The sequence below is a fragment of the Anoplophora glabripennis genome, unplaced genomic scaffold (assembly GCF_000390285.2).
Source record: "Anoplophora glabripennis isolate ALB-LARVAE unplaced genomic scaffold, Agla_2.0 scaffold58, whole genome shotgun sequence".
Taxonomy (NCBI): Eukaryota; Metazoa; Arthropoda; class Insecta; order Coleoptera; family Cerambycidae; genus Anoplophora; species Anoplophora glabripennis.
Genome location: NW_019416277.1, coordinates 782,307 through 808,172, shown reverse-complemented (window position 1 = coordinate 808,172; position 25,866 = coordinate 782,307). Strand labels below are relative to the sequence as shown.

The 25,866-nt window shown below is 29.8% G+C and overlaps 1 protein-coding gene across 3 annotated transcripts in view; it reads left to right on the top strand.

The window, feature by feature from the left end:
• Nucleotides 1-25,866, top strand: part of LOC108917611 (transcription factor GATA-4) — a 170,775-nt gene that overhangs the window by 125,743 nt on the left and 19,166 nt on the right. For 2 of the 3 annotated variants that reach the window (XM_018724305.1, XM_018724307.1), the window contains exons 4-5: nucleotides 957-1,066; nucleotides 5,763-6,017. In XM_018724305.1, coding sequence (XP_018579821.1) covers nucleotides 957-1,066; nucleotides 5,763-6,017 — 365 coding nt within the window. The remainder of the gene's footprint in view (nucleotides 1-956; nucleotides 1,067-5,762; nucleotides 6,018-25,866) is intronic. The other variant, XM_018724306.1, reaches the window with a different exon arrangement.

Here is a 25,866-nt window from a genome sequence, read left to right as displayed (position 1 = left end):
AAATTGGTCATCCACGCGTCACAAAGACCACCTCATAGATGTAATTTTTCGTGTCTCCAGTGAACGTGCTAAAATATAAAAAATGCTTCCTCTTCAACGCAGTCAAATCTGGGTATTACACAAAAATTATAAACAAAAGGAAAGATATTGTTTAATATCTACATAGCCTTGTACAACTTTTTCTTTTCTCAAAATTAATATAGACGTTTGACTGGTATTAATTTCTGTAAAAAAAATAAATAAATAGTTACTGTCTCTGGAACATCTAATGTGAGAGACACTGCATTTAATACCAATTCTGAAATCTGGTGGGACTATAAATTTACCATGGTGCAGTTGCAACGAAGAGAGAAATAAATGCTGCTAGAGAGAGCTTGTAGTGGGTTGACGTCAGTGGTCACGTGACTCTCCAAAGGCTAAGCAGTGTTTTAGTTAAGATGGGTCGGTCTAAAGCCAACAATTAGTTCGCTGATTGTCAACGATTCAGCGATTGTCAGTTGTCACGTTTCGTTGAGGCGAGAAGGTTGAAGTGTGCATTTAAAAAAATCGGTGCGCGATTTTTCGAATTTCGTCCCTTTTTTAAAAGTACAGTGTGAAGTACGTGTTTCATATAAATCTATGGATTTGAATTTTTTGCAGCACAAGTTAGTTTTTGCGTTTTTAATTTTTACTCGGTTTTTGCTTATAAACTTTTTGTCTGCTATTGTTTTTATAAAGATAGATGGCTTTAGTTTTATCACGATAGTAGTGCACTACAATCCTGATAAAATTTTATCTTGTATTGATAAGATTGTTATCAATTTTTGAAAATGTCATCAATTTTGAAGAACTTGTTGTCATTAACGTAGGTGGAGGGTGATACGAATGTTTTGATTTATTTTTTAAGTGATTTAAATTGTTTATATAATTTGGACACTACTTTGATTGTATTAGTAATGTGCATATATGTTTTATAGTCCATTATATTCGAGAGGACCTGGCACCTATACGACAGGAGCGATGCCGTATTATAATAGTGGATCTCCTGAATTGACAACACAATCATCACAACTATGGACAAATTCAGGTAAATCATATTTTTTATTACCCTGTTATGAAAACAATATATTTTCCAAATAAATTTATTTAAATATGAAATCTAAAATGTTCATTAAAAATAATTCAGAAATAGCTTATTGGGAAGTATACGTAATACATATTTGATGCATATAGATATTGTATTTTATATGAATCTAATAGGTTTTATAAATATTTATCTACTCCTTTACTTTAAAAGATGTTTTAAGAAAAAAAGAATAATTGTCATTCAATTAAAAAGTTTAACCTATTCTGCAATTATTTGACATTAACTGATGTTAAAACATGATAAACAACTTTTACAAGCATTTTCTATATTACATTTATGTGTATTTCAAAAAATATTATGTTTTATTCTCTGTGTATAATAAAATGCTTCTTAACATTGATGTAGGTATATATTTTAATTTGCAATATTTCATTTTGTGCAACCATTCTTTAGGTTGAAATAATTAACTAGTGATGTAATGAAGACATACAAATTAATATTACGGGATAATTAAACTTTCATTGGCTAACTAAATGAAGATATCCTCAAGTCTTCATATTTATTCAATATGCAATTGTTATTTCAGTTTCAATATTCGTAATTTGATTAAATTGGTCAAGATTTTTTGCCTTTTCTGCTTTTAAATAATCCGTAAAAATTGTTACACCTACTTAGTGTACCTAATAAAAATTAGTGTTTAATATATAAATGCGTATTTTGATAAGAACAGATGCTTGTCGGTTAATGGCTCAGTACTTTACCCTTAGTAGATTATTTGTTAATAGTACTTAATTGCAGTTAATTTTTGCAATCAAATATTTTTATATCTCTCATTATTGTTTTTGTTACTGACCTGCTTCAAAATATTTATTTAAAAATAATTCAACATAAAGAAATTCTGTTAACATCAGAAGATAACTTCGTAAAATAAATTAAGTGAAAAATAATCGTCAGTGTCCTGACTGACCTCACCTGATAATTTTTCGATAAACTTTATGCGATTTGATAATTATGTTATTTTTATATTTGCATTTATATCTCCGTTTTTGGATAAATACAAATACTATTGCTTCAACTTAAATTTCTCCCAAATAAATAGGCTACATTTCAAAGTTTATGTACTTGTTTTAACTGTTAAGGCCACGAAACGTGAAAATGTTTAATTGCAAAGTAATGGGTGCTATTAGCTATTGGGTCTTTCCGTGTGTTAGATTTGTGTCAGTTACCAAATAATATAACGTCAGGATATTCTTTTAAATTAATCCATGTTAAAAAAATGATTAGAATTCATAAAAATAAATCGGTTGCATATTTTACTTTTAGTGTTAACATTAGATTTATGCAACTCTATTATAAGAATATATTAAGTAGAAAGAGGATATCTTTGAATTGTCGCAAATAGTCGTTTTTGCGGTTGCATTTGAATATCAATGAAACCGAAATTGGTTTGTAGATTTATGCAATTGTCGCCAGGATTGTCCATTGGTTGTCACTTTAAATAATATGTTGACATTTCATAATTCAATTTCAGAACATTCTAACGAAAAAACTGAACATTAAACCTTTCAGGATTACGTATTATTAAAAATGGAACACACATACACAGTAAAAAATATTATAGTGTAATTCAAGGTTATTTATAAATGAAATTAATTTTGAGTGAGCTTTAGAGTGAACAAAGGAATAAAATATGTGAGAATGGGAAGATACTGTATAAAAATCACTCCATTCGTTGTTAATATTACACATTTCTAAAGAAAGGGAATAGAAAGTTTTGTATAAACAAATACCGATGCACAGTTGGTACTGTAATCAAGAATTGAATTTAGTTACTTTATATGTAGTGTACCTACCAATATGACACAAAGTTTAACAAGCTAACTCAAACATTATTCAATGTCAAGAATTGAATTTAGTTACTTTATATGTAGTGTACCTACCAATATGACACAAAGTTTAACAAGCTAACTCAAACATTATTCAATGTTATCAATATAAGATTTACTTGGCTAATAAATATTTGAGTGAATAATGTTATTATTTAAACACAATTGGATGTGAACTTGTTAAAAAAATGTGTTAATTTTAAGTGAAAATTTACTCAATTTTTTTGTACTAGATTGGAAAACATAAATCAAGAAACAATTTATACTCATTAAGAAGATAACTTTATTCATGTGCATTATAAACCTTTTAAGATTAACATTAAAGTTAAAGAGAAAGATCTTCATATACCTAACTCTTATCATCTTGCTATAATAAAAAAAAAATTCTTTGTTTTCTAATGTCCACCAATGTGTATGAATAGTTTTAGCATTTAGCAAACACTGTTATAATACAGTGTCCATGTTATAACTTTAGTAGGTTGTTCTTTAGTTTTTTTTTGGGCCACAAAAAAAAATGTATGCGTGTACATGTGTCGAAGACAAGTGGTATCAGATATTTGATTTATACAGGGTGTTTCTGAAATAAGTCCGTTCCTTGAAAAGGGTGATAGAGAGCACGAAAATGAGCAAGTTTTATTAGGTTAAATACTTCTGTTTTCGAAATTAATTAAGAAAATTAACCATTGATGAAAGCCGACCCTGTGCATCTTGTGCACGTGCGTTGTGTGCTGCAATGTTACTTAGCCGGCCTATAAAATGTTTTCTGATCAAGAACTAAGAGATATTGTGTTAATATATGGAGAATGTCAGTACAATTTAAATGAATCGTTTGTATGCGGTCCGTTACCGTAACAGACGACAATTTAACATTAGAACAGTGCAAAAGGCAGTTCAAAGGTTACGGGATACCGGGAATATCCACCTGACATGAAGGCAGCAACGTGTTTTCGACAACGAAGAAAACTCATTAACCTGGTTGTGGAATTTTTCCAGTGGTTCGAAATCAAATAGCACAATATCCGGATTTTACATGCAAGGTGTTTTTTACAGATGAATGTTGTTTTATTAGAGACTGTATACTAAATTTTCACAACATTCACTATTGGTATGAAGCAAATTCTCACGTTGTACAAAGATCTCGATTCCAGCAACGGTCTTTAGTGACTGTGTGGTGTGGTGTTTTTTGTGACATACTTTTAACCGACACATAGTGGGAAATGGAAAAAATTCTACGCACTCAGCCATTTTAACCGTACAGTGGCAATTTCTTTTTTATTCTTCAAATATGCTTAATTTTATGGTCCTGGTGATTTGATATATCTACATAGGAATTTTTAAATCGAGTGAGAACCCATCAATCTCAATACCAAAGATCAATCAAATCAAAAATTTTTCGTGTTCGTGGTTGATTAAACAACGAAAATAATTATGTAGTTTCACAATACTTTTCAACCTTAAACCTGAACCCAAAAACGTAACCTCAAATTCACTTACTTGAAAGCTATATTTTTGAGTTTATATTTCCTAACCCTTTAAACCACAAACCTACACCCATGAAAACCTAACCTCAAAATCTTCAAAACCTAACCCCAAACCTTCAAAATCCAACTTCAAATTCTAAAAACTTGAGCTAGAAATTCTTATGTTCCACACCAAAGAATAAAAATCCTTGAAAATTTTCTGGAACTTATATTTTTTATGTTTGAAGCGGCTGACCTCTATTCTTAAATGTCTAACCTCAAATCCAAAAAATCTGAGTAAGAATGTCAAACGAAGGATATTTTCCAAACCAAAGAATGTCCACGCTGGAGTTAATATTTTGTATTTCTGAAGCCTAAAACCTGTGCTATGTTCATAAAACTTTAACAACTCAAACCCTTGAAACTTATCATATCTACAAAAAATAAGTGGATATTTAGATAGATAGATAAAATTTCATTCTATGAATTATAACAATTTCAACAACTTCAGCTAAAAACTCAAACTCAAAATCTATATTATATACCGAAATTATGGGATGGACTGTATTTCGTTATCTTTATTTATACAAGACTTAAGCCTTTTTACCGCGTTAAGGTAGCAGTCTTTAAAAGGGTAGTTTTTCTGTTTTTTTGTTTTTTTTTGTTTTTTCTTTTTGTTTTTTGGTCTTTTGTTCGTTTTTGTTTTTTTTACTTCTAATTTTTATTCAATGTTAACAAAAATTTTATTTTGAAATACCGAATTATTATCTGATGTTGAGGCTGATAGGTTCTCAGTCGATTTAAAAAATTCATATATAGCCATAGCAAATTATCGCACCAGGATCATAAAATTAAACATATTTGAAGAAGAATAAAAAGGAAATTACCACTATACGGTTAAAGTAGCCGAGTGCGTAGAATTTTTTCCCAAATTTCCCATTGTGCGTTATTTGGAAGCATGGAAATAACTTTGAACAATTTTTGTAGAGCATATCGTCTATTGGTAAGTAATTCGGTTATTTGGTTTAAACTTTTAAACGAAAATTGAATAAATTTTCAGCGAACACAACATTTAATCCGTCAAAACTGCCATCCGCGCTTTGGAACTGCGGCGCGCGGCAGCTTCGACATCAAAGGTACAGATTCTTCATGTGAACATTGTTTTTTCAATTTAAAATGTATTGTTTTAGACCATAAGTTGCTTAATAAAAGTTGTTTATTATCACTCTTTTCAAAGAACGCACTTATTTCAGAAACACTCCGTATATACTTTCGATATTAGATCCAAGAAACGATTTCTTAAAGTTTTGACATGTACTTAGAGGAAACAGAATGTACAATTTCTTATAGGTGTAAATACAACAGGTACCATCGCTCTCACGGAAGATTACACAAAAGTGACGTCTTCATCGACCGGAAGCACATTGCCAGCCTTCAACAGATTGCCTTCATCGTTCCCTTCGAATAATCATCATCGAAGCACCTCGTATCCCGTGTCAAATACAACCCTTTACAATGACTGGCCGTATACATCGGATCAGTATGGCTTGAGCCCTGCAACATCAAGAAATAGACAGATATCAGCAGCCGCTTCACTATCAGCAAGTAAGTACATGTCTAAAAAATTACTATAAGTGAAATGATACGACAAAGTGACCAGAGCTGTGAATATTTGTCAAAACAGCGCTTTTACAATCGAACATATAAAATTATATATCTTTGTAGTGTTATGGATTTGTGTTTTAATCTAGATAACTGTTGATTGTACAGGAATTTAATATGGATAGTTTTCAGAGTGCGGTTTGTGGTTTGATATGCTCCACGGCTTTGGTTTTTCCAAAAAGTGATGGATGTAAAAATGGAGTGATGTTCTTTTGTATTAATTATTAAAAAAAAAAATTAAGATATTTTTCCGTTTCTGTGGAAAAAGGAAAGGTATACTTATAGTACACTACGCTATACAGGGTGTAAGAAGATTTGACTGCCATTACTTCTGCATGAGATAGAGTAATCATAAATGAACAAAAAAGTTGTATATTACAAGGGCCTAAGATAAACACTTTTCAAAATACAGCGAGTATTAATATTGAGGAGTTTCATCACAACGTTACAACAGCGCTTAATCTAACGCTACACATCTCATGCATACCACGTGTTCACGCGGCAGACTTGTCCTACGGAAAAAATGTAAACAACTATTATTGTAAAACATTTAGTAAATTTTAAGGCAATCGCTTTCCAGTTTTTAAATAAATAAAATAAAATGTACCTATCTATTTTATAGTACAAACATAGTGTTGTGCTTACATTTTAGTTCGAATTTTAGTAATTATGAATCTCTGAAGACAGGAACATAACTTTTAATCAAATTATGAATTTGAAAAATATGTAATTAAAGTACCCAAAGATTCACGTCATCCAAATAATCATACGTATTAAAAATAATTTAGGTACTTACCAAAAAGCAAAATTGATATTTAAACGCACAAGTACAAAACAAACTACAACATAGCCTCAAAATGTACACCACTAATTTCGATACACGCACGACACCTTCGAATCCAATTTTCGCGCACTCGCTGGAAAACACCTCAAGAAAAGGAAATAGTGGTACACAAAAAACACTCAGATACGGTCCAATTCCAGATATCAACTGAATTGCGTATTGCTGGACAGCTTATACCTCGTGTTATCCGTCGTGCCGTTGTCACATTGCTCGATAAAAATTGTATCGAATTTTAAATTTATTACAACGGTAATTATTTTTCAGAATTAAGCTCAAAAAAGTGATATCTAAATATTGTATTTTATGGTATTATATGCACGCAGTCAATATTCCTTAATTAATCGAACTTTTGTATTTTGATAAATTTTTTCTCGGATATTGTATGTGTTTAGGACCCATATCATATAAGGTTTTTTTTGTTTATTTTAATCTATTCTATAGTCTGTTAAAATTAGGGCTGTCGAACTTCTAACACCCTGTATATTACAGATAAAGTTCCATTCCATTTACATTTATGGGGATCCCGGAGAGTTGCTTAAATTATAAAAAAGTTACGGAACGGTGGCGCTTTTGAATAATGCTTTAATTTTTTCGTAACTCAGATTACTAGAAATGAAATTTTACGGAAACTATTTTTTCTGTTTTTTTTTATGTAACTTTGTAGTTGTAAATATTAGAAACTTGCATGGACTGGTGCTATTAGATATTTTCTGACTCTCAATTTTTTGTTTTTGTTTTTTAGTACTATGATTAGTTGTAACATTTTTGGATAGTCCTCGAAATGGATTCAAGGAGGTGTATTACGAATACTTAAAAAAAAAAATTCAAATTTGAGTAAAGCATTTTTTTTCACAATTGAAAATGATATAACTACAAATATTCTAATAGCACCAGTTCAGGCAAGGTGTTGATGCATCTAGATAGTACCTGAATTTAAGTATTTAATGCTTACAGTTATAAAGTCAAAAATGAAAAAAAAAAAAAAATGTTTTCTGTGTAATTAAATGTGTTTTTTTTTGTTTTAACTGCTTCACAGGGTGCCCATTTTAAACAAACACAAAAGGTGTTGAAAACAGGGATTTTTTTTATTTTTCATGTAATGAAAAATTCTGCTTCTGGTCAAATTTTGATAAATGTTTTAAAATTCAAAAGTTTACGAGAGGCAAAGGCATCTACGAAAGCATTTATCGTTGCGCAACCTTTTCTTTAATCGAAGCAACTTTTACGCCGCTTTCTGAGACTTCCACAGTGGGCATCCTATAAATAATTTATTTAATTTATATTTAATTTGTTTTGAAATATACTACGAAACTTGAAGCTATCATTGTCGTGTTATTTTTTAACGATAGCTGTTCGTAATTTTTTATTGTTAAACCTAATAGATCTAAATAAAAGGAAATGAATAAACAAAAAACATCTGTAATGTAAAATCAAATTATTTATTTGAAGTGGGTATGTACATAGAATAAATAATACATTGTTTTGCCCTCAGCAATTTTGTAGTTTTACAAAAAATGTCACAACCTTTCAGCAATAAAACTAGAAACCGCAGTGCTATATATCATTTTCCAAGTTTGAAGAAATTTTATGACCTCTTAATCCTCTTGCCAAAATTGTGGTGACACATGTGAACCTAGGCGAGACGTAGAAGGTACAGTCTCGGAAAGAAGTGACACTGTATTATGGCATTTGTGGTGTATTTTTATTGAATTTTATTATCATTATTGCAATTAATATTGCAAAAAGTGACAATGTAATTTGACATTTATTTAAAAAATACTTAAATGTAATAGTTTTGGTATATTATTTACACCAAGCGACTAAAGTGCATTTTTTAAAGCCGAGGGCAAAGTTTGTCACTCGAGACGTAGTTAAGGGCAATAATCATACGAGGAAGATATTTTATTTTTTGCACACTGTAGTCTATATCAAATTTATATACTAAGTTATAATACACTATAACAACTATCAAATTGTCAGGGTGAACGTTTGTATTTGTCTTTGTGGGTTTTTTTCCAGGACAAATTTTTCTTACAAGAGCCCGAATTTTTCAGTGGCAAAATAATCAATTTTTTTTTTTTTTGACAAACAAACAGGTCATACTCGAAAGATAGTTTCTTTGCATGGAAATAAACGGATTTGGATCAATTTATCTAACAATAAGTACAATTTTGGTTCTTTAAAAAATTATGGGCCCAATTCATTTTTTTATTAGGCACCTATGGATATTTTTTTTTAGATGACTCAGGAGTTTGAGGTAGCCGAATAATACAGATATGCCTTATCTAAAGTTAAGAACACGTGAAAAGGTTATTTGTGTATTTGACATATTTTTTTGACTGTGGAGATTTTGAGAAAATGCAGTTATTTTATTTATAGTAAAAACGTCTCTCAAAATCATAATTTCAGTGAAAATTTAACATCAAATTTGTGTCGTAGTTGTTAAATTCAGTTAGTCTAAACTCTAAAATATGTAATACCTAGATATTTTAGATTTTTTGCCAAAAACTGCATTTTGGCAAAACGTAACAAGTATACTTTTTTACTCGTTTTGTCAAAATCTTACCGAGAAAGAAATATGACAAAAAACCAAGATTTCTTTTGTGACCTTTGCGTAAGAAATTCTAAAAGTCTTAAAAAAAATTAGCCCTAAAGATAATTATTTTAAAATATAAATAAAATAAAACAAACAATAATTAAAAAATGATAAAATGATAACAAACAATAATCAAAGGTAATTTTTTTGAGGAACTTATCTCATACCTAGATACCTAATAAATTCATTTCATATAATATCTACCCACTATGTAATAAATCATAAAAATTATTATTCTTCTAAATGTTGCTTAATCAAAAGTTCTGTTAATTGAGCTTTTACCAAAATTGTTATAAAAATGTAAAAATACTTATTTCTTAAAGACAGCATATCCGACTAAACAGAACTTCTAAATTTGTGGTTTCGTGTGGAATGCATAAACTTTTTTATGCAGATGTACTCTTGGCTTTAGGGATACTTAACTACGCCGCTATAACATGGTCACTATGTGTGGCAATTTCTGGATATGCGAACAGATAGAAAACAGATAAGGGGCGTAAACTCAGGGGATTTATTCGGTATCTTTTACAACCTAGGCGTGTGTGGTTTTTTATCCCTTACACTTACAAATTATGGAACATTCCTTTTAACTTGTTAAGTCCTAAGTGGGTACAGCTGAAACAGATTTCGGTTAAAATGTCACAAAGAAAAGTCTTGACGACACTTGCAGTTGAACGTTCTTTAGGAAGTGCAGTTTTTAAATGTTTTATTAACTTTTTGCAAGCACTTTATTTACAATTATAAAAACTTTTTATTTAAATACACAATTTTACACAGTACACAAAAACGAAAAAATATTTAAATGTAGATTTTTTTGTTTAAACTGAAACACAATGTGTCCACAGAGTTGAAAACGTTGAATTTTTTTTAATTTTCATTAATTTATTTTTTCATGAAATAAAGTTATTCACATAAAAAAATTTCGCTTTGTTCAAATTTTGAAAAATATTATTTTAAGTGTATCAATATATACAAGGTGCTCTCTACAAAGTTTAGAGGTATGGTAGTTTTAATCTTCGAACTCAATAATACACTGTATCGGTTCCAACACTTAATACACGCATGGTGTCCATAGATAAATTTAACCGTAGGTTTCGTGAACACAAAGTTTTTAAGTTGTAATTCTAACATTTTGAGAAACGATCTTGTATGATTAAAAAGTTCTTTGTATCGTATTTCTATTTATGGATAATTAAATAGGCCTTGTCAGAAGCAAGTTATGTGTTCTGTGAAGGTAAAGTCCCTTTCTCAAAAAAAATTGTTGGGAAAAGTTGTTTATAATTAAAATTTATGTCAATATGCCAAATTTAGAGATAATCAACCAACTTTAACATTTTTTTATTTGATCAATAATTGAAACGTAAAATTAAAACTTGAAACTTTAATATGATTTTTAATTATAATCAGCTTTTAATAAATATTGTCCCCATTTTTAACATAACAAAGGGCACTTTACCTTCACAGGATGGAAAGATTTGCAATATAGGAATAAATTTTAATTCTGAACAAATTTTCTTAATGAAATCTGTTTATATCATAAGAAAAAGGCAGTTTACCTACATAGAAAATCTCTTTTTTGTACATGACAAGGCCTATTTAATTAAAAAAAACGTTACAGATTAGTTATACAATTATTCATTAAAAAATGTAAAAATTCCCCTTAAAATTTTTTTGACGTTGACTATCAATATATATGACGATCTGGGTACACTATTGAGTTCTAAGGACAAAATTAACTACTATCTTTCTAATCATTTCCTAAAAGGAAATATCCTGTAAATGTTAGCCTACTTAAAACTACATTTTTATAGACTCGAACAAAAGTGGGCATATTTTTAATAAGGATAACTTTGTTTTCATAAAATCAAACAAAAAATAGTTTTCCTCTTTTCAACCATTGATACACTGTATATGTACCTACCTAAATTCCTTTCCCGAAATACATTTTTGGAGTTTTTTTGACCTCAAGGAACATAACTTATTAAAAAAATGAAATATTAATATCTGTCTTTATTAAGAGTTCTCTAATGGGCCTTCAGAGAATGTCATAAAAAATAGTATTTATTTTATTTTTTCATAAGATTCTAATAATTTTCTGTTTCATTGTATAAACACTCAATGGTAGTCGTTATGTGTTTCTAATGCTTCAGTAGTTAATTTGCAAATTTTGAATAATTTATTCCAGTGTAATATACAGGGTGTCCCAAAATAGAAAGCCATACCATTAACCACATATTCTTTGGAAAAAAATAATGCTACTTTCCTTATGCCATTTTTTATTTGGGCGTCCCTGTTTCAATATACAGGGTATTAAAGTTACATTTTAAAAAACTATTTTTGTTAATAATCCCATTGTTTTGTAAGATACACACTTGAAATTTTGCACGTACTTTTATCTTATTCCGGCATACTTATCACGTAATTTTGGTGAAAAAAATCGAAGGGCGAATGGAGGTAACTGAGGGATGCAGTACCCTTTATCCCCTCCAATTATTTCTAAGTACGCCTATGCAGCTTTTTCTTGAAATATCAAACGTATAATTTTCTTCTGATCATTATATCTCTTTTGTAAATTTTTGTTTAAATGCTCCGTTTTGGAGAAAAACGACATATATTGATGGGTTACAAATGTCTTAGCGGCCGATGAATGTCAGGAAAAAATAGTGAGCTGTGAAAACAAATGTCCATCTTGTCAACATAATGACATTAGTTACTATTAATTCTTTGATTNTAGTTATTAATTCCTTGATTCGGCAAATCGAGAAGTAGTAAGTGATTATTAAGTTTTTAATTTAACATAAGACAATATGGCTAATAGGGTGACAGTAGTTAATTTGACTTTTGCAGATATGGCAGATATGCATTTATTAACCACTTACTACTTCTCGATTTGCCGAATCAAAGAATTAATAGTAACTAATGTCATTATGTTGACAAGATGAACATTTGTTTTCACAGCTCACTATTTTTTCCTGACATTCATCGGCCGCTAAGACATTTGTAACCCATCAATACATGTCCTTTTTCTCCAAAACGGAGCATTTAAACAAAAATGTACAAAAGAGATAAAATGATCAGAAGAAAATTCTACGTTTGATGTTTCAAGAAAAAGCTTCATAGGCGTACTTAGAAATAATTGGAGGGGATAAAGCGTACTGCATCCCTCAGTTACCTCCATTAGCTATTCGATTTTTTTCACCAAATTACATGATAAGTATGCCGGAATAAGATAAAAGTACGTGCAAAATTTCAAGAGTGTATCTTACAAAACAATGGACTTATTAACAAAAATAGTTTTTTTAAAATGTAACTTTAACACCCTGTATATTGAAACAGGGACGCCCAAATAAAAAATGGCATAAGGGAAGGCGGATTATTTTTGTCCAAAGAATATGTGGTTAATGGTATGGCCTTCTATTTTGGGACATCCTGTCCCAAACTACTAACTACCAGACTGTAAAAAAAATGTAAGTAGCTGGTATCAATTAAACTATAGTTTTCATAAATTTAAATTTGAGACAAGCAAAACGCAGGATATTTTTTAGTAACATAATTTCTATACAAGTTATCGATCGACCTATCGATCGAATAAAAAAGTACAATAATCTTGGTGCTTGGCACCCAATTTTGTTCTACTAGAATATGAGTATGACACAATTTTTAAAACCATATCTCTATTATTATTAGAGGTAAACTTATCAAACCTTACATCATTACTGTCGTGAGAAACGTCCTATCAGTGACTATAATATTATAGTCACTGGTCCTATCCAAATAAGTAAAAATATGAGGAATTCTGTTAAAATAAATAAGTCTTCTGTTTTAGTCGAAAAAGTAGCAATTTGGCAACAATGTAGTTGTTCTCATCTAATTTAATCTATGTTTATCAAATTTATATAAAAATTATCGAAGGTATATTTTTGGTGTAAGAATTTCTTTTATACATTTACCTCAGTTACACTCATTGTCAGTTAGACTCCCTATTTACAGCTTTGTAGATTCCAGAATTAGAAATTGTTATTCTCTCTACATTTAGATATGTTGAGGTACCAATAATTAACAGAATAATCGATAAACCTTACTTGACTTGATTGTTGAAATATTTTGAAAATTTGCAATTATCAAATCAGAGGAACATTCTTTAGTAATCCACTAACATTATTAAGAGATTACTGGAAACATACTTTGCCTTTTTATGTTCCTGATAATTCTTTTCTTAATAGAATCCTTATCATTTTCTATTTTGCACTAACGAACTACTTTTATATTGCACTAACAGTCGGTTTAGAATAAATATTTTTTTATTTTGCTTCTTACATCTTTAAATTAGGATACCTACTTCATAAAAAAAATGAAAAAGGAAGAGAAAGGGGAAAATTATGATAAATACTTACACAGATTGAGTCATATAAAACGAGAGTATTGATAGTAGGTATCTACTTTTGATAATAAGCAAGGTTTTTTCAAATGGAATTTTTACAAAAATTCTCTTTTTTAATGGGACAAATTTTTTATCTGAATCACTTTATTCAAAGTTATGTTAGCCATGGAAAAAAATGCGAGTTTATTAACAAATTACTTGTTGGAAAATATAAAAGAAGGTTATTTTTTAAGACAACCCTATATCGCGAAGAGCCAGCATTTTTGGAGAAATGTTCGCATGAAAAACTCTATTTGATAGTCACTTTGTTTTTAATTAAAAATTTGCATAAAAATATATATAAAAAAATTAACCAATATTTAATAAACGTACGGCTTTGCTTATAAGAAGTCACGTACTTACCCCTTCTTGTAGATTACATAACAGCCCATATTTTATACAACACACACTGCTAATCTGTGTAATTTTTCATGACAAACAATAATATTTAATGTCAAACAAACTTCCATGCTATCTTCTTCCCTAAAATCGTCAAACAAATTTAAATCTGATCATAAATAAAAAAAGTTATTCCGTATCAAAATACCAACAACACATACAACAATTTACAATAATTATCCTATTTTCAGGTCAGAAATAACGCAATTGGACGTTGTAGATATCAATAACGCCATAGGACAAATTTAAAAAACATTATCTTATAAATGAATTGTTAATTACAAGTAACATTTATTAATGTCAATAATGTTAAATGTCAAACAAACGTCACACCAGCAGTTTATATAAAAAAATCGAATTAAATAGTAGGATATTAAACGTTGAAGGTGCCACGGGTGATATGGGATAATACCCTCGGTCACATTATTATTTATATAATACCCTAGGTACCTTCCCTACTATAATATTTCGATTTGAAATATTTTTAAATGCCGTATTTAGGTTAATACAATCAAAAAGCTAACTGTTTAAATTATATTTGTAAATATTTTGTTTTAGTTTGAGGGCGCTAAATTCGCGGATGAAAAGACAATTATAGTCTTTCCGATGTCCGTACATACATAAAAACGCCTAGCAATAAAATTTAGTTTAGTTTCATGGGGGCCCTAAAAAAGTTTTCTGCTAAAGGTAACAAATAATATAAATTTGTATATAATGTGTAGAAAATTTCTATTATATGTTCATTTGGCCAGCAACATATTTTAATTATTAATGACTTCACTTTTCTCTATATAAATTATAAATTGTCTTCCGAATTACGTATATCGTCATGTCTTCGATATTATTAAATTTTTGTTTTTGCTTCCTCTTTACGCAATAATCTATAACACCCTGTTTAATAACACGAAAAACTGTGGACACTGAAATTTTAGTTAATATACAGGGGGAATTCACAACTTATCCAAAAAAATTTGGGAATAGATGCGGCATGAGAAATGAAGTCAATATGGTAAACAAATTTTTGTAAAATTCTTATAGTTTCCGAGAAAAAAATTATTGAAGTTATAGTACATTCAACCACTACATAGCTGGACAACTGTAGTCTCTAGCGTCATTCGCAATACGCGTGGAGAGCCACGTGGCCTCAGCGACTCGGAATACTGAAATCCGCTTTTGCAATCGTCGTTGCGATAGTGTTTACCTGTTATCTTTGGTGTTTACAATAGTTTTTTAGTAGTTAGTGTCAAAAATGGTTTGCGTTTATAGCAACTCGGAGTTGATGGATATTGTTTTAATTTATGGTGAAGCAAGACAACATTTGTATTATAGTGAAGCATTTGTGTTATAGTGAAGCAAGACAACATTTGTGTTAGTTCGTAGAGACTGAGTAAGGCGGACCCAAATATGTTTACACGTTGGTGGGTAAAATTTGGAACAATTGTTGTTGTAACATCGGGTATGTCAAATGATTTTACTATTTAAAAACATAAATTAATTTTGTTAATTAATAAAAGCAAAAGCAGTTGAATTTGCCGATATAAAATAGGTGATATAAAATTCTATTTAATTTTTTTCATTGCGAAAGTTTTTGTCCGTTTTTATCACACCGCCATGCCGGTCGCATTGTGCGAGGTCAGGTTTTACAGTGGACCAGTTTCCAGTGCCGTGCAGAAGTGTATTTTTAAATCATTTTCGAACTGCCTTTTTTGATTTTTTCTTTACAAAATTGTATTTATAAGGGTCCCCTGTACATCCAGAATTTTTTTTTGGATAAGTTCTGAGTCACCCTGTATATATTCACATACTCTATTTATAATTTCATTATTTGGTTTTTAATTTTCTTCCTTTTTTTAAACAATCGTAAATATTTAAAATGAGACGCTGACATTGAACATGTAAATCTTTATTTTTAAATTCTATATATGTTTCATAAACAACCGGTTCCACTAATTCTATATTTTCTGGCGGTATTTCGTTTTGGTCTGTTTCAAAAGGTCTCCAAAATGCAATGTAATAATATTAGTAAATAAAATATTCCCTCTTATTTCCCCCTTTCGCAATAATTGTAATATGAATGATTAATAGAAGGTGCCTATAATAAATTAAAATTACCTGAATCACACCAAATTCCGCGTTGCTGCACTGCACTGCTAGGCAATTTGTCGACAACTGAAATTTATGGCTGGTCGCCCAGTCCGACTGTGTTTGTTTACCGTTTGCCCGCGCGCGAATTCTTCAACTGGGCGACCAGACTTGTATATGGGTATGGCTAAAGAAATATGGTAACAAGTTTTTCAAATATTTCAGTGCCAAGTTGTTGCGTTACGACCGAACCTGGTACATACCGCCAAGCTCTTTGATCTTCTTGGTCTTCAATTGAGATCGGAAAGACTATACTAAGGAACTAAAATGCCTACATGTTTGTTTTAAGTAAATTTGGGGGCCAAAAATAACATTTTACTTTCTGAAATTAGATAATAAAAAAGTACTTTTAATTCACTTGGACAAACAAATATTAACTACTTGCTATCGACATGCTTGATTTTGTTTTTAACTTATTTTGATAGGTTCGAAATCGAAACATCTATCTATCGTTATTTATCTAAATAAAATTATATATACCATACTCGCAGAACATCTCCAAAAAGGTTAAAAAACTATATGTATGTATAAATAATGGTCTTCAATGTGTTTTTATTTAATTTGTTTAACTTATTACATATTTGAGAAAAATGTACATTTTTGTTGTTTGAACTATCCTTTAAAACCGTGTATTTTCTACAATAAAACCAAAATTTGAGATACCATTTTATTTTTCTTTGTTTCTTTGCGTTAGGTAGGAGTTTTCTTAATTTCTTCCTTTTTGTGACGATCTGTTTATTTAAATACATTTTCCACTACAGAAATAAGCTGTTTTTATAATTTTGTTCAATCATAAAATACCTATCTACATCCTCTTGGATTGTTGTGGATATTTACATATTTCCCTCGCCAATCTTTGATTTGAACTTACACAAATAAAAAGAAAATATAAAATAACAAGCATTTAAGATAAAAGTAACTGACCTACCCGAGACTAACACATAATTAAAGCATTGATTAGTGTGATTTACCACATTTATTTATAATTTTTATTAGGTAATCAAATTGTTGTTTGAACATAAGTCGCAAAAAATAATCCCGACCTAGGCGAATCTACACCTACGTTTACATAAATTTTAAATTATGATTATAGTGGTATATCCAAGTATTCTATCTTTCAAGCACTTTTGTGGTTAGAAAAACAACACACAGTAGTGTGCAATTTCTCTGGGGAATAGCGAAGATCTTCGGTCCTATTTGAAACAGATCTATTTTGAAATTTGACACCAAATCTCTGACAACTTCAGTGGCGCCAATTTTTTACAAATGCCAAAGGGATGGGGTCACCTTTAAGTGCCTCTATAAATCTTAACATGGGTTGGTCGCACTTAAGCAACCGTCTAAAAATATTGCATGACAAGCTGATATTCATTTAAAGGTTTATTTTTTATAAAATTTGTATACCTCGTTCTATTTCCTGACGGCGTTATTACAAATTTAGGTTAAATAATATTAGTATTAAGTTTCATTAATATATTTTTAAATCACAGTGCCAGATACAACTTAAAATTTAATATTGCCCTCATAATTCAAGCCAAGAGCCCGAGCTCTTTAAACCAGATGCACATATTCTTTTAAAATAATTATGCTCTAGCATTATGAAAACATTTACTTTTATTAAAAATACATCCAGCACGATTCATTTACTTTTAGAGTTAATACGAGGCACAAAATTGAATGTTACACATAAACATTTTATGTAAAGTTACACATTAGATCATTGACGCCACAATAGGTAATGTAAGATTACATCATACAATTTTGTGTAATTCATCGAAAATAAAACAAGAAAACAGTATTTTTTTTGGAAGGAAAATAATAATATATGCATTATTTTTTGTAATATTTTTAGAAAGATTATCTTTTTTACATAATTAAATATTTTTCCAAGACAGGTTAAGACGTACTTAAGTGAAAGAAACGACATTAAATTTTAAGAAGATTTATTAATGCAGTAAATGACACAGTCTCTAAAGTAAAATTTAAATTTTTGAATTACCAATACCTAAAGGTAAATAATAAATAATATTATTTAAACCAATTAACAGCCTTCTTGAGGTAATAATACAATGAAAAACTTGGTACAGCAGGTTTAAATTAAGCCAGTAAGATTAAAAATATACAGGGTGTCCGGAAAGGTCATGTCAAAAATGAAGGGGTTTACAGGGGAGGTCAAAATAGATTATTGACATGACCCTTCCGGAGACCCTGTATATGTATAAGGCAATCTATGTAAAGGACAAAGTATATATTTAATTTTACACATATTTTTATTAGTGACGTCTTTATCTTTGAATGTTTAAAAAAGTGATCTAACAAATACGTTTTCATGCACTCAAAAACCGTATAAAGCTTGAATTAATCTTAGACTATTTTAAATAAACAATATTATTTAAGACAAATGAGATACATTTTCTTCCATAAAATTGAATTCAAATTAAAATAATTACCTAAGTATAAAGAAAAACATCCCTTATGCATTTTCTGGAAAAAGTTTTACTGCGGTTTGCATTTATAGGAAGACTTTTTCTGGATGAAAATTTTGCCCTTGTTCTTGTTCTCGCATCTAGATGCATTTTGAGGTTGAATCTTTGATCCATTTAGAAAGCAATGGCCACTTTTTGAGAACATTAACCTGAAAACAAAATACAGTGTAAGTAAAACAATAAGAAAAAAAAGTCTTAAATAGTAAGCTACAATCTGGATGTATGTGTGTAAAGTTAAGGGTTAGGAAAAGTTCAATACGGTTATTATTCATGTCTCTCATACTCCTCAATAACTTTAAATGAAGGTATATACTTCAGTATTTAGATAGTTAAATCATTGTGCTATATTATTACGCCACAAATGAATCTAAACGTGCCTACTGAACAACTAGCACAGTTCTCTACACATGCTCGGTAACACCACATCGGGTGATCGCACGATTAATCTGATTGGTTGAGCTAAATCAGGTAGTGCAAATTCACACTTTTACTTGTATATTTACATCAAGTATACTAAAACAAATAAAGGATTAGGGAAAATATATTTTAAATTAATTACAAATACAAAATTATAAATAATGAATTTCCACAATTTGTATCAGTGTATACCAGGATAAATTAAATACTCTCCCATTTTTCGAATATTATTTCCACACTGTGCTCACTTATTCAATATTGCTGATTTAAACGTCAACTCATTATTCAGCTAAGTTGCAGATTAAATAAATGTTCCTTTTATTAACATTTTTTGCTCCAGATATTTGCTTCTCAGACGATTTGTAGTTTGTTATTTTCAGAGAGCTTAAATAAAAATATATCACGTTTAACAAAGTTAGATGTTTATCACTTTACCAGTTATTACATTAAGTATTATTTTTAATAATTAATTGCAATGGTGCCAAAAATTTCAAAAACTTAATTAATATGTTTCTAGCTTGGAAACAAGTTGAAAATGTTAAACCAATATACGTTAAAGTGCCGGTTATAAAATTTATACAGGGTGTAACAGTGACGTTGCAATATACTTGCAGGACTGATTCCATTCTTCGCAACATTTTTTCCTTAAAATAATTCCTAGAGTATATGATCCTCTAAAGAATGGACGTAAAGCCTAATTTTTTATTAACTACTCAAGAACTATTAAAAATACATACATCCCAACTCGTTGAAGTGCATTACACATATAATTGAAAATAAAATTATGAGTACTCGTAGTGTCAGTTGTCAAAAAATTATTTGAAGATTTGGAGTGTTTTTTGTACTTTTTGAGTTATTTTTCCAGTCTATTACTTTGCTATAATTTCTCTACAGTTGGATGTAATTACTATCAACGGAAAAGGTGAGGCATGCTGTAAGTACTTTAATTATGATGATTTTCACTTATGTTCAGATTCGAACATTGTTTTGGCTTTTGGAATTTTAATCATAAATGACGCATTTTACGATGGAAAGATACATAGGTTTCAATTTTATTGGGTTTAGAAAGAAATTTTTCTGTAACATTAAATAACTTCATTTTCACAGTTGAATCTCTCCGACTACTTCTTATTCCGACATCAGTGGTCAGTTTTTGTTTATTTGTACTACTACTGCACTAGTCCGTATCTCCAGCAGCTTTTGAATAACTGATCAAATTTATTGAATTGAATAATTCATTGATTGATTTTGAGTTTAATTTTTGAAGGATCGAAAAAATATCAAGTCGCGAATATTAATTTATGATGGTTGAAAATTATCGATTCAATCTTGGAACCTGGAAACTACTTGCTTGCTTGTGATGGCAATAATAACATGTCTTTAAATAAAACTGAAAGTGATGTCGTCTGAGAAGTAGGGATATTACAATCAAAGCTGTTAGGTAGATCATTTTTAAATTTAAAAGTAAATGACTCCATGTTCTACTTCCAAAGTACTTAACTTAAAATTATAATAGGCAAATATTGAAATCTGTTGATTAAAGAATAATGGAAATTCCTTATACATAATTAAATTAGACAGCTAATAGATTCTTTAACAAAAACAAGTACAAGTAGTAAAAGTCCTGCCTGTGGTAATATCCATGTAACAGGACTAAAGTGTTTTGTAATGTTGAATCAAAGAAAAAAACTTAGTTGTCTGTCACATAACAATTTATTTTGGCAAGTTTCTATAATCTTCAATCTAATGTCGTCTTGTAGACTTTTCTTATTAAGAGTTATCAGTCAAAATTGACATAATGTTTGAATTTAGCTGTTATTACGTTTATTATGTTGTTACTATGTATCAATATTTGAGATATAGTATGAAAGCTTGTTTTTTTGAAAAACTCGATGCCAATCAGGACCACTGAAATACTATACTTTTTATACGAATTACTATTACTTCTTCTTTTATCTTATGTTTTATTTTTCTTATGATCTTTGCTCTATCCAATCTTTACGGATCTCTTTCTAAATTATCATATTAAATTTTAACTACTTCCGTCACATATATTTTCTATATCTAGCTCCTTCTGTATTACGTATTATTTTCAGTTTTGTCTCCATGATCAAAGTATGTAAAATGTATCAAACTTGCATTAATACAAAATCGCCTGTCTCAAAATCTTTATGGTCATTGATATCTTTTATGCAACTGATAACAAAATTTTAAAAAAATCTGCTAGCTCGTTCACAACTGCATTTGAAAATGCATTATGACTTAACATATTTATTAATATAGAACTGTCTAAGTGGACCTACTTCTAGTGATATATGATTTGTAGTTCTATTTTCGCGAATTGACGTAATAGTAGTAAGTACTCCATCCCGTAAGCAAACAATATGGGATTCTGGACAGTTCCCATGGAGGTTGCGAGTCAGGCATTTTGCATTCCGTTACGAATTCTAAGAACTCGACACTGCAATTCCGTGTGATAATTTTTATAGTTTTAATATTTATTGTTGATGTTGTCTATGTGGATCGCTCAATTATAAACACTGTTATGACTAGGTAAATCGGTCAAAGTGAAAAAGCGTGATTCATGTATTTGCACGCATGTTTCTACTTGGAATCAAAATAATTCTGTAAACAAAATTGAAATTTAACTCCGCTTATCTACTGTTATAAATAGTTCTTCAAAAACAATTAACGTAATTTAATAATATCCATTTCTAAGTCTTTTCTAATTCCAAATAGAAATGATTTTGGTATCTACAATGATTCTATAACGTAGAGCAAAACCGCGTTTCATTTTCTCTTCTAATGCAAATGTATATCGATATCATAAGGATATATGTATTTTGTTAGAGGCCATAAGAAAGTTTTGCAGATTTTTGTGCTGATCAAAATATTTAAAGTAAAAAAGAAAAAGAAAGGCTACTTCCTGCCGTTTATGATCAATCTAATAGGGTGGTCCAACGATTTACGGTTGTTTGTTTGGTCTACAGAAATATATTTGCTATATTTACGAAACAAAAAAAGTTGTGTGTCAATTATTTAGATCCGGTATGACACAGTATTTTAATAAATCAGCAGTAACTTAATATTTGAGACGTTCATTATTATTATAATGAGTTGGGAATATACAGCAGCTATTGTTGGTGATCACAAATGAATAAACAATATCGAATATGCATATAATTCGCTGTAGTTATTTGTGTTTAGATAATTGTAAAATTGTATGTCTGTATCTATATCTTCTAATTCTAACCATTACACTGCCTAGAACTCAAATTTAGAGACATAATAGAACACTTGTTTCAAATATAATATTTTTTAGTTGAGAGAAATAGGTAATATTGCCGATAAATATTCCAATAATGACAAATGTGGTTGTAAGAGTTCGTATGTAAGTAGAAGTTTCATATAACTACTAATAGTTTTCGATATACTTCCCCTCTATTCAGCATAACTTTTACCCATACCTAAAAAAAAAGTAATTCCTCATACTATTCTATTTAGTAATTAAAGAAAGGATCAATTATGGAAGGGTGAATTAAAACTACAACAGGAAGAGTGTGATCATATTTTCTGCCTGAACACAGTTGCTTTAAAGCTTTATGCATAGTGTTTTGTGAATGAGGCGGAACAAACAGTAGAAGACAATAGTTCAACAGATATCTAGAACATTACATTTGTTTGTACATTTGTTTTTGAGGAAAAATAATTTTATAAAGAATTAAAAGCAGATGAATTCATACTATTAAAAAGTAGTACATCCAATAACAAAGAAAAGGAGCAATATTTAGCAACAACCTATCTACCCCATATAGAAGTACAATAGCCCACTAATAAGGTAGTCTGCCTCTTAAGAAAATTAAAAAAAGGTTAATATCGTCCACAGCACCTCCAGAAAATAGGATAACTTTTTCCCAAGACAAGCAGCAAGAAGTATGGATCTCAAGAATTCAATGTATACAGCATCCTTATACAAAATGTAGATTGAATAAACAGGGAGACTCGTCAGCACTAGATCAAGATCATGAGATGAACGCATTTGATGGGTCTAAGTAATTTCACAATTCTGATTAGAGAGAGCAAATTTTGGCCAAATCGGAAAAAGTACATATGAGGGTTTAGAACTACCTAAGATTTAGAGACGACTGGATATAAAAATGAAGGACTGAAATGTTACAGACCAGTGACTTCAAAACCACTCTTCTGAAGAAAATGCATCTAGATACTTCAGAACATATAAAATGACAATGTGGCTGTTGGTTCGTAAATTGTTTAATCATCAGTCGTTTATTCAGTGGCTCAATTTTGCAATGAATCTGAAACAGTGTATATTCAAATGCTTGAACATTTCTTTGTATGCCAAGTGTTATGAGATGTATCTACAGGTATATACTGAACTCTTGATACTATCGTATACCATATTTTCCACTTTTTAAAAAACATGGAAAATTTGTATGATCTCTGCATGATTTTATTGATTGTAGTATAAATTATGGTATACCCAAAATGTATCGTATATTAGAAACAACTTTCTCTTTCTTTATTCCAAATCAATTTGTGGTTCTTTTCATTTTATGTTATTTCATAGTGTAAGGAGACAAAAAGTCTTAATGACTCTACTGCTCTTTAATAGTATTTTTGCTATACAAGCAACAATTTCAATAAAATCTCGATCTACAGTCGAATTTCTATGAAACTATTAGTTATTAAGATAAGGACTTAACAAATATAGTATTTGAAACAGGTTCATTACGTACTTCATTAAACGTATGTGCAGAAGATATTCAAATGTAACATATTTTAATTTGACATTCTAATTCAGATTTAAGTATTTACACCAACTTGGTAATTACTTATTGGCATTTTGGTTTTAGCTAAATTTCAAATTATGTATTGACAACAGAATTTCTTAAATAAATAGTATCGCGAAATCTCATGGCCAAGGACGGACTAAATAATTTTTTTTACGAATTATTTACCCTTTAGTCGGAGCAATTTCTCTGAAAAAGTAATAAAAATGTATTTCATGGAGGAAGGTGTGGATATGGGTTCACTGAACTGATAATAAAGTTACTTACCCGTAACTGCTTTAAATAGAGTGTCCCTAGTGAAATTGTTATTCCTTTGTAGCAACCAAATAACTATTCAAAATTATTTCCAATAAGTTCTGAACTCGTTAAGCTGTTATCAAGGCTATAAGTATATAGAACATTACTATTAAAGACTGTTTCAATTAAAAATAACTAAATTTGACTTTAATAAAAATTTTCGAGGTGTAGACAGTTTTTTTGAAAGTTGTGAAAATCGCTACCCCATACTTCGCGATCGAAATTATGGAGAGTGACTCAGACATAATATAAAAACATTACTATTAACTAACTAACATTAACTATTACTATAAATCGTACAAAATGATTTTTATAACGGTTCAATATTATTTGCCTTGTATTAAATGATGTGCCGCTGTATATACACATCGATAGGATCTACTCGTATAATCATCTATACCTATACTGAGTTACACTGAACGTCGATCTATCTTCTATCTCTGTCTATTGCACTTAGAATACTTATAGGGAAATGCTTTTTTAGTGGGTAATTTGAAAACAAAATGTTGCTAAAAGTTTTTTGAAGTTTTCTGATAAAACCGCTAAAAATAAATATTTTTTCCATATTTTATATACTTGTTGCCTTCTAAACTGATACGCCTATGGATTTTCGATCCCCGCTCGCTAAATCCTCCTAGTCCAAGAGCTACCGATGAGTCATTCTCCATAATTTCGACAGCGAAGTATATGTTGCGGGTGCCACAGGTACAAAGTTAGGTTATAATTGTGATTCTTGCTATCAGAACCAATAAAAAAGTTACTATTGCTATTATAATTTTCACATAATTGTTTTCCTCGGCTTTTAGGTTTTTTTTAATAATTACGGTCTTACTTTAATGGTTAATGCTGTCAAAATGATATTACTAGATCAAACTGGCCTTATTCCCTAAAGAATTCGGATTTAGAGACTGTAAAATGGAATAATGTTGGTGTGTGTCACTTAAGGGGGTGTTTACATCTAATTAATAAAAAAAGACAATGTTGAGCATTTTTTGCTACATGTTTATTAAATATTTAAGTGAAAAACAAATTTTAGTACAAAATACTGTCATGGTGACCAGTTATCGTGCGCCGTCATCACCTTCAAAAAAGAGGTCCACTCTGTGTAAGCTGTAGAAGTTGTAAATTTTATCTGAAACCGAAAATCAAAAAATGTTTCTTAAAAATGTGGAGGATATACCTACTAATAAAATAAGCACACTGTAAAAAAATCGGTATGAGTGAAAGCAATAAAGATTAGGAGTGAATCCATTGGGTGAAGTTATTGAGTACATTTTCACTCAATACTGGGCATTTTGATCATATTGCTCATTTGTGATTATATTTAAACTAAAACTGAATACTTTCACTTAAATATAGGTACTCCTTAAATAAATTCCT